This window comes from Gymnoscopelus braueri (assembly GCF_963280865.1).
Source record: "Gymnoscopelus braueri genome assembly, chromosome: 1".
NCBI lineage: Eukaryota > Metazoa > Chordata > Actinopteri > Myctophiformes > Myctophidae > Gymnoscopelus > Gymnoscopelus braueri.
The window spans coordinates 42,319,076-42,333,967 of record NC_137603.1 but is presented as its reverse complement, the minus strand read 5'-3'; the positions used below and the strand labels follow the sequence as shown (position 1 = coordinate 42,333,967).

Below are 14,892 nucleotides of genomic sequence, written 5' to 3'. Positions count from 1 at the left end.
CCCATAAAATCAGGTCAGCTCACGGCACACAGGGTACAGAGCCACCTGATTCGGATGCTATCAATGCATTGAATGGGACATTATCACGTTTTATCAGACCATTGAATGGGCGAAGTAGGCGACATAATGACCTACCCGCGATTTATCACACCATTCTTTGGGTGTTATCAGGAGATTCAGGACATGCTGACCTACCGACGGAGATGACTTGTATAAAGTTAAGTTTCGGTTTCGGATTTGGCTCCGGTGTTACATATATATATACTCAAAATTGTGACCCAATACAATCTGGTCAAAATGTCTTTTTTCTTTTCTAACGTGTTTTTATGTGATTTCTACGTGGATTTTGTTGTTCATAACTTAGGATAAAGTAGGATGCGGCCATCTGGCCATGTAAAATGGCAAGGTCCGTGGATTTTTATTTATTTTACTGCGATTTTTTTCTTAACTTTGTTTGAAATTTGTTGTTTACAACAGTGCATGTGCGTCCCATGGACGCATGGCTGGTGAGTTGGATGCGGTTGTTCTTAATCCGATGTGTCAGAGACACGTGTGTGTTTATAGTAATGCACAGGAGAGCAGTTCTAGTAGGCAGCAATCTCCTCTGAAAAAACACACTGATCGTTCCCCAGTCAAATTATGCTCATAAAAAACTTGAAATAGGATTCTAGTCGGCCAATGGCCGGTGTATATACCAGTCAACCTTGGTGAATACAGTACAGTCAACATGGCTGGTCCACATGGGGACCCTTACTGCACCAGCACCATTAAAACTGTACACAGCCATTAAAAGTCTGAACCTTTTTGTATTGGTTTCTTCCCAGTGAACCAGAAGCTGAAGACCTTCCGGTATCAACCATCCAGAAACTTGAGACCTCTGTCTGCTCTTCAGAGCCCAGTGCCACAGACTCTCACTGTAAGAGGCTACACACATTCACACACCTTTCATCTTTATTCCAACATGGAATAAAGACACGCATTCGTTTTTTGGTGAAGTTGTAAACTGAAATTATTACATGATGCTCTACACTATATAAATTATTCAATTACTATTATGTATCAGTTAATACCGACCTTGCATGTCCAGATATCTAGCTATTGACTAGTAACAGTTAAAGGGGAATACCACTCATTTTCAACATTGAACTATGTCTTTAACTCATTCAGTGCCATTGACGTGTTTTCCCGCAATGGCGCAAAGTGCCAATGACGTGTTTGACGTGTTTTTGAAAAAAAAATCACTTCTTGTTTAACTTAATACTTAAAAAGGCTGTATCTTGGCTCCTGTGTACTTTTTTTTAACTATGTATTTTTGGCCCAGACATGTTGTTTTCAAAGGCAGACAATTAATGTCAACGAGGTCGCGATGACCTCGTTGACATTTGTGAAACCACACAGTGCAACCCTCGGTGATTAGCAACCATCAGGGGATCGATCATACTGGAGATAAATATTCTGTGACTACTTGAAAATAAAATAAAAATCGAAAAATCTCTGGCACTGGGCAAACGCAGCCAGAAATAAGTCTTGGCACTGTCATCCAGTGCCAGACTTATTTCTTTCCAGTGTTGGAGTGTGACAATGTTGTCTTTTGGCTCCGCCCCCTCAGCCAGAAGTACACCTTGCGTATGTCACTGATCACATGACCTCAATCAATTATCCAGTTCTAGGCAACATAGAAGGGGGGGGGACTTTTTTTCTTATTTCCACACAACAGTTCTAAGGTGTATTAAAGACACAGTTCAATGTTGAAAACGAGTGGTATTCCCCTTTAAGTCGTTTTAGTTTTCTTCGCTTTCTAATCATAAATATTAATAATTAAATGGTGATATAATTACAATAGTGTACTCGCAGTGCCAGTATCACACATAATTGCACTCCCTCTCGTTTATTGCTTGATAATTGTATTTGATTAATGAATTAATTTCTAGCGTTTCACCTGTAGAACACACCTTTTGTAACCTGCTGACTGTGTTTCTAGCCGTAGTGACTGTGAATGACAGCGAGGAGCTTTCCAGCCCTGCCTCTGAGGACGAGGATGTTGAGGAGGAGTCTGATGGTACTGAAGAAGAGGAGGAGGATGATGACGATGCTGAAGAAGAGGAGGAGGAGGAGGAGGACGATGATGAAGAGGAGGAGGAGGAGGAGGACTCAGGCAGTGAGGTGGAGATCATAGATGAGGTGCCTCCTCTCAAGGCACGCCCACTCCCTGCTCTCTTCCTGGACCAGAGGCACACCCACTACCTATCGGAGCAGGAGGCTGCCGTGTTGTCATTGGTTCCACCTGAAACGGATCTGAAGGTAACAGTCATGTTCTAACATTGCAGATAAACACAGCATTTTTTGTTTTTAATGTGGTCAAAAACACTGTGCTAACATGCTTATTACTAGGGATGCAACGGTTCTCTGTTTTAGGCCATGCGAGATGCGAGGCTGAGCGGTTTCAAAGATTTCCACTCTGGAAGTTGGTTTCACTTTGTTACGTTTTCAACCCCCGATAACGCCGTCGCCGTCTAAACGGACGGCACATCTGATATTTTATTTTGCCGTTTTCTCTAGAGACCTAAAGGGGGCCTTATATTGAACCATACAGTTCGCCATCCACGGTTCAATATGCACTTGTGAAATCTGGCAATGTTGTCATACTGGAATGTGTCTGAATAGAAAAGTGCTCTTTTGTTTTGCTAATAAGCAAAATAAGGACATTTTTTACATATTTTCAATATTTTTTTCAAACTTTTTCCCCCAACAAATTGTACCTGAACCTAACATATAAAACAAGCTTCAAGTTGAACCGTGGGCTAACTGAACCATTGCATCCCTACTAATTACTGACTGTGATTGCTGTTATTATGTCACATGTTGATGGGTTTTAAACCAACAGGTTTATTTGTGTGTCACAGGTTTGGAATGATAGGAATACGCACTTTTCTTTTGATCATTTAAACATCCTGTGTACCAATTTCACCTCTTTCTTCATTTCCCCCTCTTCCAGATTGTAGATGGAGAGGTGGTGGTGGTGAGACTGGGGACAGATAGAAGTATGGATGGAGATGACATGGTGGAGGATGGGACCTCTTACATGAACCTCCAACCTTCCACAACTCTTCTGGTTCCCCTGGAGCTAGTGGAGGACCAGGAGCAGGGCCTGGCGGAAGCAGACCACCTTGGTGACACCCAGCTTCACCAACCCAAAGAGACAGAGGTCATTAGCAGCAGCTTCTCCCTGCAGTTGGATGTGGATTCAGAGGCTGATACTTTACCTATGGAGAATGATCTGGAACCCTCCACCCAGCCTCCTGCAGAGGTAGCTGACCCTGGATCTGTGACCCAGTCAGAGGTCATTCTCCTTGGCACAGACAACCATGACTCTCCCCTGTCGGAAGACGTTCCCTTGACTGAAGACGCTCCCTTGACTGAAGACGCTCCCCTGTCGGAAGACGTTCCCCTGTCGGAAGACGTTCCCCTGTCGGAAGACGTTCCCTTGACTGAAGACGCTCCCCTGTCGGAAGACGTTCCCCTGTCGGAAGACGTTCCCTTGACTGAAGACGCTCCCCTGTCGGAAGACGTTCCCCTGTCGGAAGACGTTCCCCTGTCGGAAGACGTTCCCCTGTCGGAAGAAGACGCTCCTCAGACCGAAGATGTTCCCCTGACCGAAGACGAACAGACCGAAGACGTTCAACAGACCGAAGACGTTGCCCTAACCGAAGACGTTGCCCTAAACGAAGACGTTGCCCTGTCGGAGGACGTTCCCCTGACCGAAGACGCTCCATTGAGCGAAAACGTTCCCCAGACTGAAGACACTCCTCTGGCTGAAGACGTTCCCCAGTCGGAAGATGCTCCTTCGGAGTTGGACAGCTTGGATAGAATAGAGATGGCAGGATGGACTGAGACGGAGGAAAAAAAGGCTCAGTCAGAAGATGATCCTTCGGAGATGGACAGCTTGGATAGAGTAGAAATAGCGGGATGGACTGAGGCAGAAGAAAACAAGGCTCAGTCTGTCTTGTGTGGCTCTAGTGGTCCAGAACCCCATGCTGACCAAATGAATGAGTGTTCTGAGATCAGCCCAGACACAGTGGAGGAACAGAAATATGAGCCTGTGATGATGGCTGTGGAAGACCCTGAAACTGCTTCAGACTTCGCATTGACCCAAGTGGAAGAACCCATGCCAGAACTTGATGGAAAGGAGCAGTCAAACAAAGAATCTGGAGAAATTAACAACACAGCACAGGAGGAGAATAAAGGAGAGGAGGATAAAACCACATCAGAACCCACAACAAACCTCTCTCATCCAGTTTCTTCTCCTGAAGAGAATGGACCAGTTGAAACTGATACCCATGAACCTGCACAAACGGACTCTTGTAAGACAGTGGCGGCTGTTTCTGTGGAAGATGACCATCCAGTCCACACAGTCGAAGATCAACATCCAGACCACGAGGTCATAGCTGAGGCTGTGGAAGAGATTATAGAGGTGGTTGAGGAGCTACAGGAGGAGAGTAACAAGACATGCAGGGCAACAGATATAGAGGATAAACAGGAGCCTGAACAGGTAATTAAGTCCGCCTCTAAGAGGGGGAGGAAGACCCTCTCAACACCCACACGCAGGTCTACAAGGAGCAGAAAGACGGTGTTCTCCAATTCTCCTCTCCTGGAGGAGGACACGGATAAAAAATCTGGAGAAATTAACACAACAAACCTTAGACATCCAGTTTTTGCTCCTAAAGAGAATATACCTGTTATAACTGATAGCCATCAACCTGCACAGACTGACTCTTGTAAGGCAGCAGTGGCTGTTTCTGTGGAAGATCACCATCCGGTCCACATGGTTGAAGATCAACATCCAGACCACAAGGTCATAGCTGAGGCTGTGGAAGAGAATATGGAGGTGGTTGATGAGCTGCAGGGGGATAAACAGGAGTCAGTCCAGGATAAACGGGAAGAGAAGTCAAACGGACATGAACTGTCCACCTCTAAGAGGGGGAGGAAGGCCCTCTCAACACCCACACGGAGGACTACAAAGAGCAGAAAGACGGTGACCTTCATCTCGCCTGTCCTGGAGGAGGACGGGGGGCAAGAGGAGGGTCTGGACACAGACACTGTGGTTCCTGTCTCACCTGTTCCTGCCACACCTGTTCGTAGAAGAGGCAGACCTAGCCACAGTAGCCAGGAACCCAAACAGCCTGCTTCTAGTCCATCTCGACGCAGCACCCGCAAGATCCAACTTGAACCTGAAGAGGAGAAGGAGGAGACGGCAGTCAACAGCAGTCTCCCAGAGAGCTCCATTCTGACCTCCACCCCAGCCAAACGCAGGGCCTCCCAGAGGGTTCCAACAAACAGGAAGACTCGCAGTAATACTAAGGATGTGTCATTGGCTGAAGAAGAGGAACAGGTGGAGGAGAACATGAACGATGAAGACGATGCCCAGGTCAACTCTGAGGTCCAAACTCCAGCTAAACGTCAGGCAACAAGCAGCCACAAGAAATCCATCAATCAGACCCCCAGGTCTATTAAGAAGACGCCTGCCAAGGTCCAGGAGGACCAGACGTCTCGCAGTAATACTAAGGATGTGTCATTGGCTGAAGAAGAGGAACAGGTGGAGGAGAACATGAACGATGAAGACGATGCCCAGGTCAATTCTGAGGTCCAAACTCCAGCTAAACGTCAGGCAACAAGCAGCCACAAGAAATCCATCAATCAGACCCCCAGGTCTATTAAGAAGACGCCTGCCAAGGTCCAGGAGGACCAGAAGTCTCGCAGTAATACTAAGGATGTGTCATTGGCTGAAGAAGAGGAACAGGTGGAGGAGAACATGAACGATGAAGACGATGCCCAGGTCAACTCTGAGGTCCAAACTCCAGCTAAACGTCAGGCAACAAGCACCCACAAGAAGTCCATCAATCAGACCCCCAGGTCTATTAAGAAGACGCCTGCCAAGGTCCAGGAGGACCAGACATTTATTCCTCCTGTTAACACCCCCAGGATAACCACCAGGCACAGAGCAGCAGAGACCCAGCTTACAGAGAACCTTAATCCTCAGGTATAATTGTGCTGTCATAAACTGCTACAAGTAGCAGAGTGACTGTCAGAATCCAGTCACAATGAACAATTTAAAGAATTAGCTAAAACTTGTACAACCACAAATTGACTTATCTTAATCACACGTTAGACATACAAATTATTTAAGTATTTTAATTGAATAGGAAAATGTGATGTATTTATGATCAATCAAACAAACAATGAGGACTAATAATACTTGAAACCATAAGATCCTTTTTATTGTCCAAAGTAAAATAATCTAATCTGTGAAATTGTACACACTTGGATATGTGATGGATGACTTGTCCTTACCTCTGACACCCAGGTGCAATTAGTTCCTCTATCGCCTTCTCGGACCAGGAGGAAATTGACTGGAACATCGCCTAATAAAAATCTGTCTGAGTCTCACAGTGATGTCCCACCAATCACAAACTCACGTCGACAAACCAGGAACAAAATGTGGAACCTGCCCTTATTGGACACTCCTCTGGAGGTGGACTCTGAGACACCTGTGGCCGACGCCCTCATCAGGAGGCTGAGAGATGAACAGCAGAAACATGAAGGTAAGCGTATCAAGAACAACTCGAGCTTATTTTGGGGACATATATATAGCAAAAGATTGAGATAAGTTAGCTGTTGTTTGCTATTTTTGAGTGGTTAAGTCTGTGTGTTTTTATAAATATTGAACCGATGAAAAGTATTAACAAGAGCTTGTGAATAAATAATAACTACATTGGATCCATTGGAACAACGGTTATTTTTTAAGAAATCTGAAAATTAACACTATTAGACCACCTGACAGCGACTGTGTTTTCTAGCATTTGTGTGTGTGTGTAGTAGGGTGTGAAGTATTTTCATTTAACTACGGTACTACTTTTCCAGTTGAAGGAATGGTCATCACGGAGATGGTTGCGGCCAGTAACAAAAGGATGAGGTCATCGGCCATTCAGGCTCCTTCTCCTCCACCCGTTTCCACAGAGACCGGCCTGGCTCCAGAACAGGACCATGACTCAATGTCACCTTCTAGAAGGTCGACAAGAGGTCTGCTGACATTCATTCAGTCATTCATTCATTTATTCACCCATCATGCCATGTAGTAGGATTATAATGGTAGATGTGTTGTCTGTGGGTATTTTGTCAGGTCGCAGATCAACGCTTCCTGTAGAGATGGAGTCTCTGCCTCCTGCTACTCGAAGGAAAAGAACAGCTGTCTCCATCGCTCCTCAGGTAAGTGTTTTGTGTGTGTGTTAACATGTTTTATGTCAGTAAACTAGATGCTTCCACAGGTCTGACATGTAACCACACTCTATTCAGAGCTCCTGTCAGTGTGTTTACATGAACGCTAATAACGTGATTATTGGGAATAATCAGGTTATAGCAATAATTGGAATGAAGCATTTACATCAGTGTGACATTAATGTAACGGCAATAACCAGGGTTTACATGTTCTACTTTAAGTCGTGTTTCACTTGTAAACACTATACCTGGTGAGGTTATACTATTTTATAGCTACATGTTATTGGCTACATGACTGCACACCTTAACCACATGAACCTATTCTGGGGTTAACATTCTTGCTGACATACTTTATGCCAAGGGTAGGCAACCTTAGGCAAGGGTGCTATCATTGGCACAGGGGAGGGTGATCACTGGCACACTGGCTTAAGTGTGAGAGAGAGGATTTTTGGTTCAAATACAATATTTTAAAAGAAGTAGTCAATAAAATTATGCCCCTCACATCTGTGTGCAAATTACATCCTGCACATAATTCTACTTTTATTCAAACTCTGAACTTTGACTGGGGAGGGAGTCTGTGAGATAAGTGAGTCTAATGATCATTATAATGTCCTGATGAGAGAAAATTGTTCTGAAGAAGCAGAAGAAAAAAAGTTCTAATATTTATGGACAATCAAAATCTGTTGGAAATATTTTATTTTTATGTGGTGTCATAAAAACATGGCACTTCATGTCAAAAAGGTTGCTGACCTGTATGCATTTCCTCACTGCTCTTTGACAGTTTATTGCCTAAAAAGCTGTAACAATTTTATGTTTTACTATGGCTTGGACAAAGGAGCTAAAATGAAAAGAACTGCCTGGTAGAAGTAAAGTATCTATATAAATGAAAATAAAAAAGTTTCCGCCTCTACATAATATGGCACAGTTTTGTCTGATCAGAACTCTTACCTTAATGTAAAGTTAAATGTATTGGTATTTCAAACATAATGTGCTTTTTGTAGTGGAACATCCATAATTGTGTTGGGGCGGTGGACAGTGTCGACAAAAATACTACAAAAATGGATGCTACACAGTACGACTTCAATGATTAACGATTAATAGTATTAAACTGAGTTTGTATGTTTTCAGGATGAAGATATTTCGGAAGACGTGGAGAAACCAGCAGTCACTAAAACCAAAGCGACTAACAAACGAACTGCCAAGTAAGACTGTACTCTTTATGGTCTGATGGATACCGATATTGGGAACCATCAAGATGATGAAATGTTGTAATTCTGTGGAAGTAGACGGTTATATCTGTAACATAATCAAATTTGCCATACTTAAGTTTATTGTGTACATGTCATTATTTTATTAGTGTGGTTGCCAGAAAGGCAAATTGAACCGTATTTCATATAAATGCGTGCATGGCTCTATTATACCCCTAAATAGCTAGTTACACCCATTTAAAAAAATATATTTTAGTGCAAGCATTTACGAGCATTATCGCCGTAGATGGTGCCTGCAGCCTGGTTGCACTGGTGAAAACTACCTCACACAGCTCACAAAGTGCTCTGAAAACATAACCCTTTGGGGGCTGGTACATGGATCGTGTTTGTTTATACACAAGGCTAGACGATGGATTATAATGGATATAAAACTTCAGGTTGAATGTACCAGCGCACCCCGAAACAATATGTTGGGAATTGATTGCATGAAACAATCACCTGTGCGTCCAGTCTCAATGTTGGTAAACAAATGTCAGGTGTCAGGTCATAGAAATGCTATTTTTCTCCACAAACTGGTGCACCCACCAACTGCATTGGGGAAACCACTGCAGTTTAGTAAATTTGTCAAAATTGTCTAGTTCTCGTTGTAAGCAACCTCGGGTGGGTGGGCGGGTGGATGGATGATTTTATTTTGCCATCTTAGTAGCATCAATCCCATGCAGAAGAAGTGAAAGTGCATAGAGATGTAGGAAACAGCATAGGTACTAATAATAAGTGTAATATTAATTATTATATTACTTGATGGGAGGAACCTCCTGACTGTTTTCCTTTTGAACTTTTTGTGTTTCCAGGTCCAAAGCAACTCTAAAAGAATTTACCATAGAAGATTTGGACTTAATCTCCCCAGTAGCCACCCCCACCCTCCAACCTGAACCACAAGCTCAGAGGAAGGCCAACACAGGCTTGGACAAGCGAAGCAAGCGTATACTATTTCACAGACCTGTTACTCGGAGGATGAAGCTCTGAGGATGAAACAGCTTTTTTTCTTAAAATAATGCAAGCACCCAAATATGGGTTAGAAACATCGCTTGAGGTTTTATTAATTTTATTGTATTTTTTTTTTCATTTGTGTTCTTTAAAACAAAGGAAACAAATGAAAAGGAAAAAGAAAACAGGTTTTTGCCACCTGCGTTTTTTCCTATTTAAGAAGAGAAGCAGGTTGATATGTTATGATAAATATGTGTAAATAGTTTTTATTGATTTGTTCCAAATAAAGTTAAGTAATAAATAAATAAATCAAGAAGTTGAGAATTTATTCACTGAGTGTTCTGACATCATGGTCCTAACTGGTCCAGTGTCTTAGTTTAGTCTTAAGAGTTCATTTGCTAGTTTGGCTTCTCTGAAATACAGACTTGTACACTACTGCCAATGAAGTTGGACTATTTTTGTATTCCATTTGTCCTTTATAAGAGAAACCAGATCTTCAGTGATTGGATTGTGTTCTAACACTTGTTTTTACACACTTTTGGTGACTATTTTCATGAACCAAGGCTTTTTTTGTTTTTTTGTTTTTTGTGACCAAATTTGTATCACATTTGTCAAGTAGAAGAGAGAATGCATGGCATTAAGACAGTATACTGTACCTACAGTAGGCATAAACTACACAGATACATACAGTATTTGTGATATGCATACATAAATTACCTGTGCATATTGGCTACATTAGACGGCTACATTCTGAGTGAAAAAAACTAATCTATATGATTATCCTCTTGTAGTGATACTGTCTGTATGTCTTCTGCCTGCCCTGTGATCCTGTGCCTCCAGCTAACCAAATACATTTTTTCACAACCCTTATTACCTAACCTCTGGGTTCTCGCTGATATTTAATATTTCCTCTGAAAATAAAGCACACACAATGGACTATCTTATGAATTTTGTCATGCCTTTTGCATTGAACCAATAAATATTAAATAGGAAAATTCAAATTCTATTCAAGTGTGCAGATAATACAGTAGGTGCTTCCAAGTGACTGTCACCAAGGCCCCTTTCTCATGTACGTATGATGACTGCTGATAAATATGGTAAAGCTGGACATCTTTAAGATTGGTGTGAATTTATTGGTTCAGTTCAGTGAGCCGCCGTGACAGTTTGTGATCCTGTTGGCATTAATATGTTCTGTAGATTCATCGATCGCAGAAGATCCAAAGAAAGACTATCTAAACATTTGAGGTAATTTTTTTTTTTTAATGTTACAACAAAGACTTCCTTGTCTGTCAAAGTTGTTGCCACAAACTTGAAACTTCTGATGTGCAGATCTGAGAACACTAAACACAAGCTCTCATAATTTGATAAATAAGACGTACATAAGGAGTAACATTGTTTGGTTTACCTTTAGTGAGGTGAATGTTTTTGGGTCAGGATTAAGCTCAGCAGTTTGATTAAGTATAATTATAAAATGTATTGGCTGGCCTATAAAGTCTCAATGTGTGCAACTGCTGTTTCCAGCAGACAGAGTGTTTCTGCTGTATAATTGATAACGCAGTCAGTTTAAAGTGAAAGCAGCTGTCATGTATCAGGTAACCATGGCCTGCAGTCTCTAGTTACTCTACCTGGACTCTTTAGTGTAGTATAATGTTCAAATGGTTAAACTACTCAGGTCTGTTTGATGCCTCCTTGTCTCGCATGTGGATGTGGGCAAACTTTGTGAGTGAAATGAAAGATATCACCTCATTTTATGGAAATATTGACTAAAACCATTGATTATCTCAAAACTGCTCAACCTCTACCTTGTATCAACAAATTAAACACTGGCACTGCAGTTTTGCTCACAGCAACTATATCCTAAATATATGGATGAGAGGCAATAGTTAAGAACATGTATTTCATAATTGATGTACCATGTAATGCCCATATCGCCCCCTGTGGTGTAAAGTAACTAAGTGCATTTACTCAAGTACTGTACTTAAGTAACATTTTGAGGTATTTTTACTTGAGTATTTCCAGTTTTTAGTACTTTTACTCTAGTACATCTCAAAGGCAAATATTGTACTTTTACTCCACTACAATTATTTGAAAACTTTAGTTACTAGTTACTTTGCAGATTTAGATTACAATACTATATACATTTCGGCCATTTGAAAATAGCCGATCTAAGCTCACAAGCCTGTAGATCTGCTATTTTCAAATGATTCTATACATTTGAAAACTTGTAAAATGGGGACATTCTGCATAATGAGTACTTCCTACTTTTGGTACTTCAAGTACATTTTGATACCAATGCTTTTGTACTTTTACTCAAGTAAACTTTGATTACCGGACTTTTACTTGCCATAGAGTATTTCTACAGTGCAGTATTGATACTTGAGTAAAGAATGTTAGTACTTTTCCCACCACTGATCGCCCCCTAGTGGTGCTCGTGTAATTTTAGGTGTGCGTGCGTGCATGCGTGCACCATGAAGGCTAAAACAGCAGATATGCAGAGCAAGGATTGTGTTAAAGTAGCTGTCAGAGTTCGACCATTCAACAAGGTCAGTGTCTGATGGGTATATATTTCTAATTAGCCTATTTCAGCGTTTGTTAATTAGACAACTTGCTGCGTAGCTATTTACTCTGGAGACATACAGTATCCAATTCCTGCATCATTGTGTCAGTTAGGCTACCTATGAGTATGACTTTATATTATCATGTGTTTTATTAGCCTACTTCACTTTCTATCAATTCTGAACGAATTAATCTTCAGTGTGGCGCATTGTAAGTCATTTTATTTTGAGGAAAGAAAATAGAAATAGGCAACAAAGTGTTAGATTGATGGTAATTATGCAGTGTTGGATTGTCTCTGTCTTCTAGGCTACAGGGGTCGGCAACAATTAGGCTACCCATAACTATTGATCCAAGTCCAACCCAATGTAATATTTATTCATGATAAAAAATGTTGACAATAACAGCAAGCATTAGTTTAATTTATTCAAATCTAAAGAAAGGAATAACTGAAATTAACATATGCCTACATTTTACAATCACAAAAGGCACGTTTCCTAGATTTAAAGGTGCTGTGAGTGATATTCTTTGTTAAAAAGCTTTTTGTTAAAAAGTTAAAGCTCTATATTCTAGTGTTTGTTCACAGGGGTCCCCATCTCTCCCTGCAAAAAATACATTTTCAAGAGGCTCACTAATTTCATCCAATTAGGAGATTGGAAATTTAATTTCCAATTTTATCATTCCAATTTCAGTTTATCCTGTATCCTTTATGAGTTCTCTCTTCTGATTAAATTGGTAGGCTATCCTGACCTGAAAATTTATTTTATATTTACTAAAGAGGTGGAGAGATCCTGTCACTGATCAAACACTCTATGGCAGTAATTCATGTGGGAATATAGAGCTATTTAACACAAAATATCACTTACACCCCTTTAATTTTTTTCAAGACTTCATGGTGCTCAAAGTTGCCACATTTGCAATACAAATGCACAATTTATTGGCAAAAGCATAGCATTTGTGCAGTTAAAAAAAGATGAATTAATATGTTTTTCTTCTTCAATGCACTCAGGACAAACAGGCAATATGTTTTGACCTCTTCAGGCAAACTAATAATTTATACGTTTTAAGTTATTCAGGGCACACCAACAGTAAACATAACAACACAAATTATTCAATGCCGTATCTTAACCACAAATAGTTTTTCCCAGTTATGCTCATATAATTACATCTTGCTATAAACAATTCTGTGACTACAGTATGTATTTCCAGCGACCTAAATCAGCCCCCACAGAGAGATGATAAATCTCAGGGACGGATTAAGATACATGGAGGGCCCAAGGCCAATTATCTTTTAGGGGGCCCCCATGCGCTACCCAAAACGGTTGGGCACGCAAATATACTGCGTGAGTTGTATGGTAAGTGTGGGTCAAGAAAGCACCTAGACATTTTATTATACAGGATTTACAGTCTCTAATGTACAGTATTTACATGATATTTATATGCATGTCAAAAGAAATATCTTAAAAATACATATCAGCACTCATTAGTCCTGTCAGTCAGGCGGCCATATAGGAGGGGCCTTGCTGAGGGGCCCAGATATTTTATACATTTACATTTTAGTAAATTGACGATCAGCCTTATGCCCGCGGGTAGTCAAAGGCCCCCGGGCACTGGCCCCATTGGCCCGGTCCACAATCTGTCCATGATAAAGCGCAATACATGCTCCTTCCGAAGTTTTCAAAAAGGGAGGCTATAACTACTAATTGACATCATTCAGAACTTGGGCGGTCTGAGAACTTTTTCTCAGAAGATCTTGCATCCCCAGATGTCCTGACTGTCCGAAACGGCATTTTTTTCATCGACATCGGAACAAGCATCTATTGACCTCAAAACAAAATCTGTGTGTGTGTGTGTGTGTGTGTGTGTGTGTGTGTGTGTGTGTGTGTGTGTGTGTGTGTGTGTGTGTGTGTGTGTGTGTGTGTGTGTGTGTGTGTGTGTGTGTGTGTGTGTGTGTGTGTGTGTGTGTGTGTGTGTGTGCGCGCGCGTGTGTGTGCGCGCGCGCGCGCGTGTGTGTGTGTGAGAGACCTACTTCAAACGCCAACGAACCGAGGGAGTGCCGTGTCCAGTGTCGAGTCAGGTCAGATAGCCGGTTGTCCAGAACCGCAATATGGAGATCTGATTGTCCAGAACTGCGGTTCCAACCCCCTTGTCCAGGGATCTCCATATATGGGCATGAAAGGGACACAGACAGACATACGGGTACAATGGGTACTCCGACAACGGGTAGGCCCTATTGCATAACCGGGTGGGGCATGTATCCCCAGCTTGCATTGTTCACGACTTGCATCGTTCCTGAGTAGGTCGGTGCCAGGCACTGGTGGTCTAGTCTCTATAAATAATGGTGCATTTGTCTGTAAGAAGATGTGTTTATTTCTCCATGCAGAGAGAGAGGGATGCAGGAAGTCGCTGCATCATCTCCGTGTCATCCTCATCCATCACCATCCAGGACCCCCGGAACCCCCACATCAGACGCTCTTTCTGCTTCGACTTTGCCTACTGGTCTCACAGTGGCTTCACACAAGACCGCAGTGGCCTCTTCTTGCCTGAGGAGCCAGGGGGGCGCTATGCTGATCAGGTGAACTTTAGGATATCCTAAATCAGTGGTTCTCGAACTCAAACTTTAATTTCAAATACCCCCATAACTCTGAGAGTGTAAAAATGGATCCTTACTGGTCCATTTGGTTCCATTTGTACACTCAAAGAGTTACAGATCTGTAAGGGTCCATTTGGAACCCCCTCAAGGAACCACTATCCTAAATGCTTTATAGATACAGTTCTCAATCTTTCTTTCTGAATTTAGACAGAATAAATGTAGTGGACTTTGTTCATCTTAATAATGATAATAATGGCAAATGTTCACCAATATGTTGAT

The 14,892-nt window shown here is 41.8% G+C and overlaps 2 protein-coding genes across 5 annotated transcripts in view; both read left to right on the top strand.

The window, feature by feature from the left end:
- The window catches only part of LOC308090274 (uncharacterized protein), a 33,830-nt gene extending 23,921 nt beyond the window's left edge, over nucleotides 1-9,909 (top strand). For all 4 annotated transcript variants that reach the window (XM_080435355.1, XM_080435356.1, XM_080435357.1 and 1 more), the window contains exons 33-40: nucleotides 825-916; nucleotides 1,982-2,301; nucleotides 2,996-6,037; nucleotides 6,362-6,599; nucleotides 6,919-7,077; nucleotides 7,178-7,263; nucleotides 8,401-8,474; nucleotides 9,332-9,909. In XM_080435355.1, coding sequence (XP_080291481.1) covers nucleotides 825-916; nucleotides 1,982-2,301; nucleotides 2,996-6,037; nucleotides 6,362-6,599; nucleotides 6,919-7,077; nucleotides 7,178-7,263; nucleotides 8,401-8,474; nucleotides 9,332-9,506 — 4,186 coding nt within the window. In that variant the 3' untranslated portion in view covers nucleotides 9,507-9,909. The remainder of the gene's footprint in view (nucleotides 1-824; nucleotides 917-1,981; nucleotides 2,302-2,995; nucleotides 6,038-6,361; nucleotides 6,600-6,918; nucleotides 7,078-7,177; nucleotides 7,264-8,400; nucleotides 8,475-9,331) is intronic.
- Nucleotides 9,910-11,935: 2,026 nt separating this feature from the next.
- LOC308088643 (kinesin-like protein KIF28) overlaps nucleotides 11,936-14,892 on the top strand; it is a gene marked incomplete at both ends in the record, with an annotated part of 17,477 nt that continues 14,520 nt past the window's right edge. Inside the window, 2 exons of the mRNA XM_080433185.1 lie at nucleotides 11,936-12,010; nucleotides 14,404-14,595. Coding sequence (XP_080289311.1) covers nucleotides 11,936-12,010; nucleotides 14,404-14,595 — 267 coding nt within the window. The remainder of the gene's footprint in view (nucleotides 12,011-14,403; nucleotides 14,596-14,892) is intronic.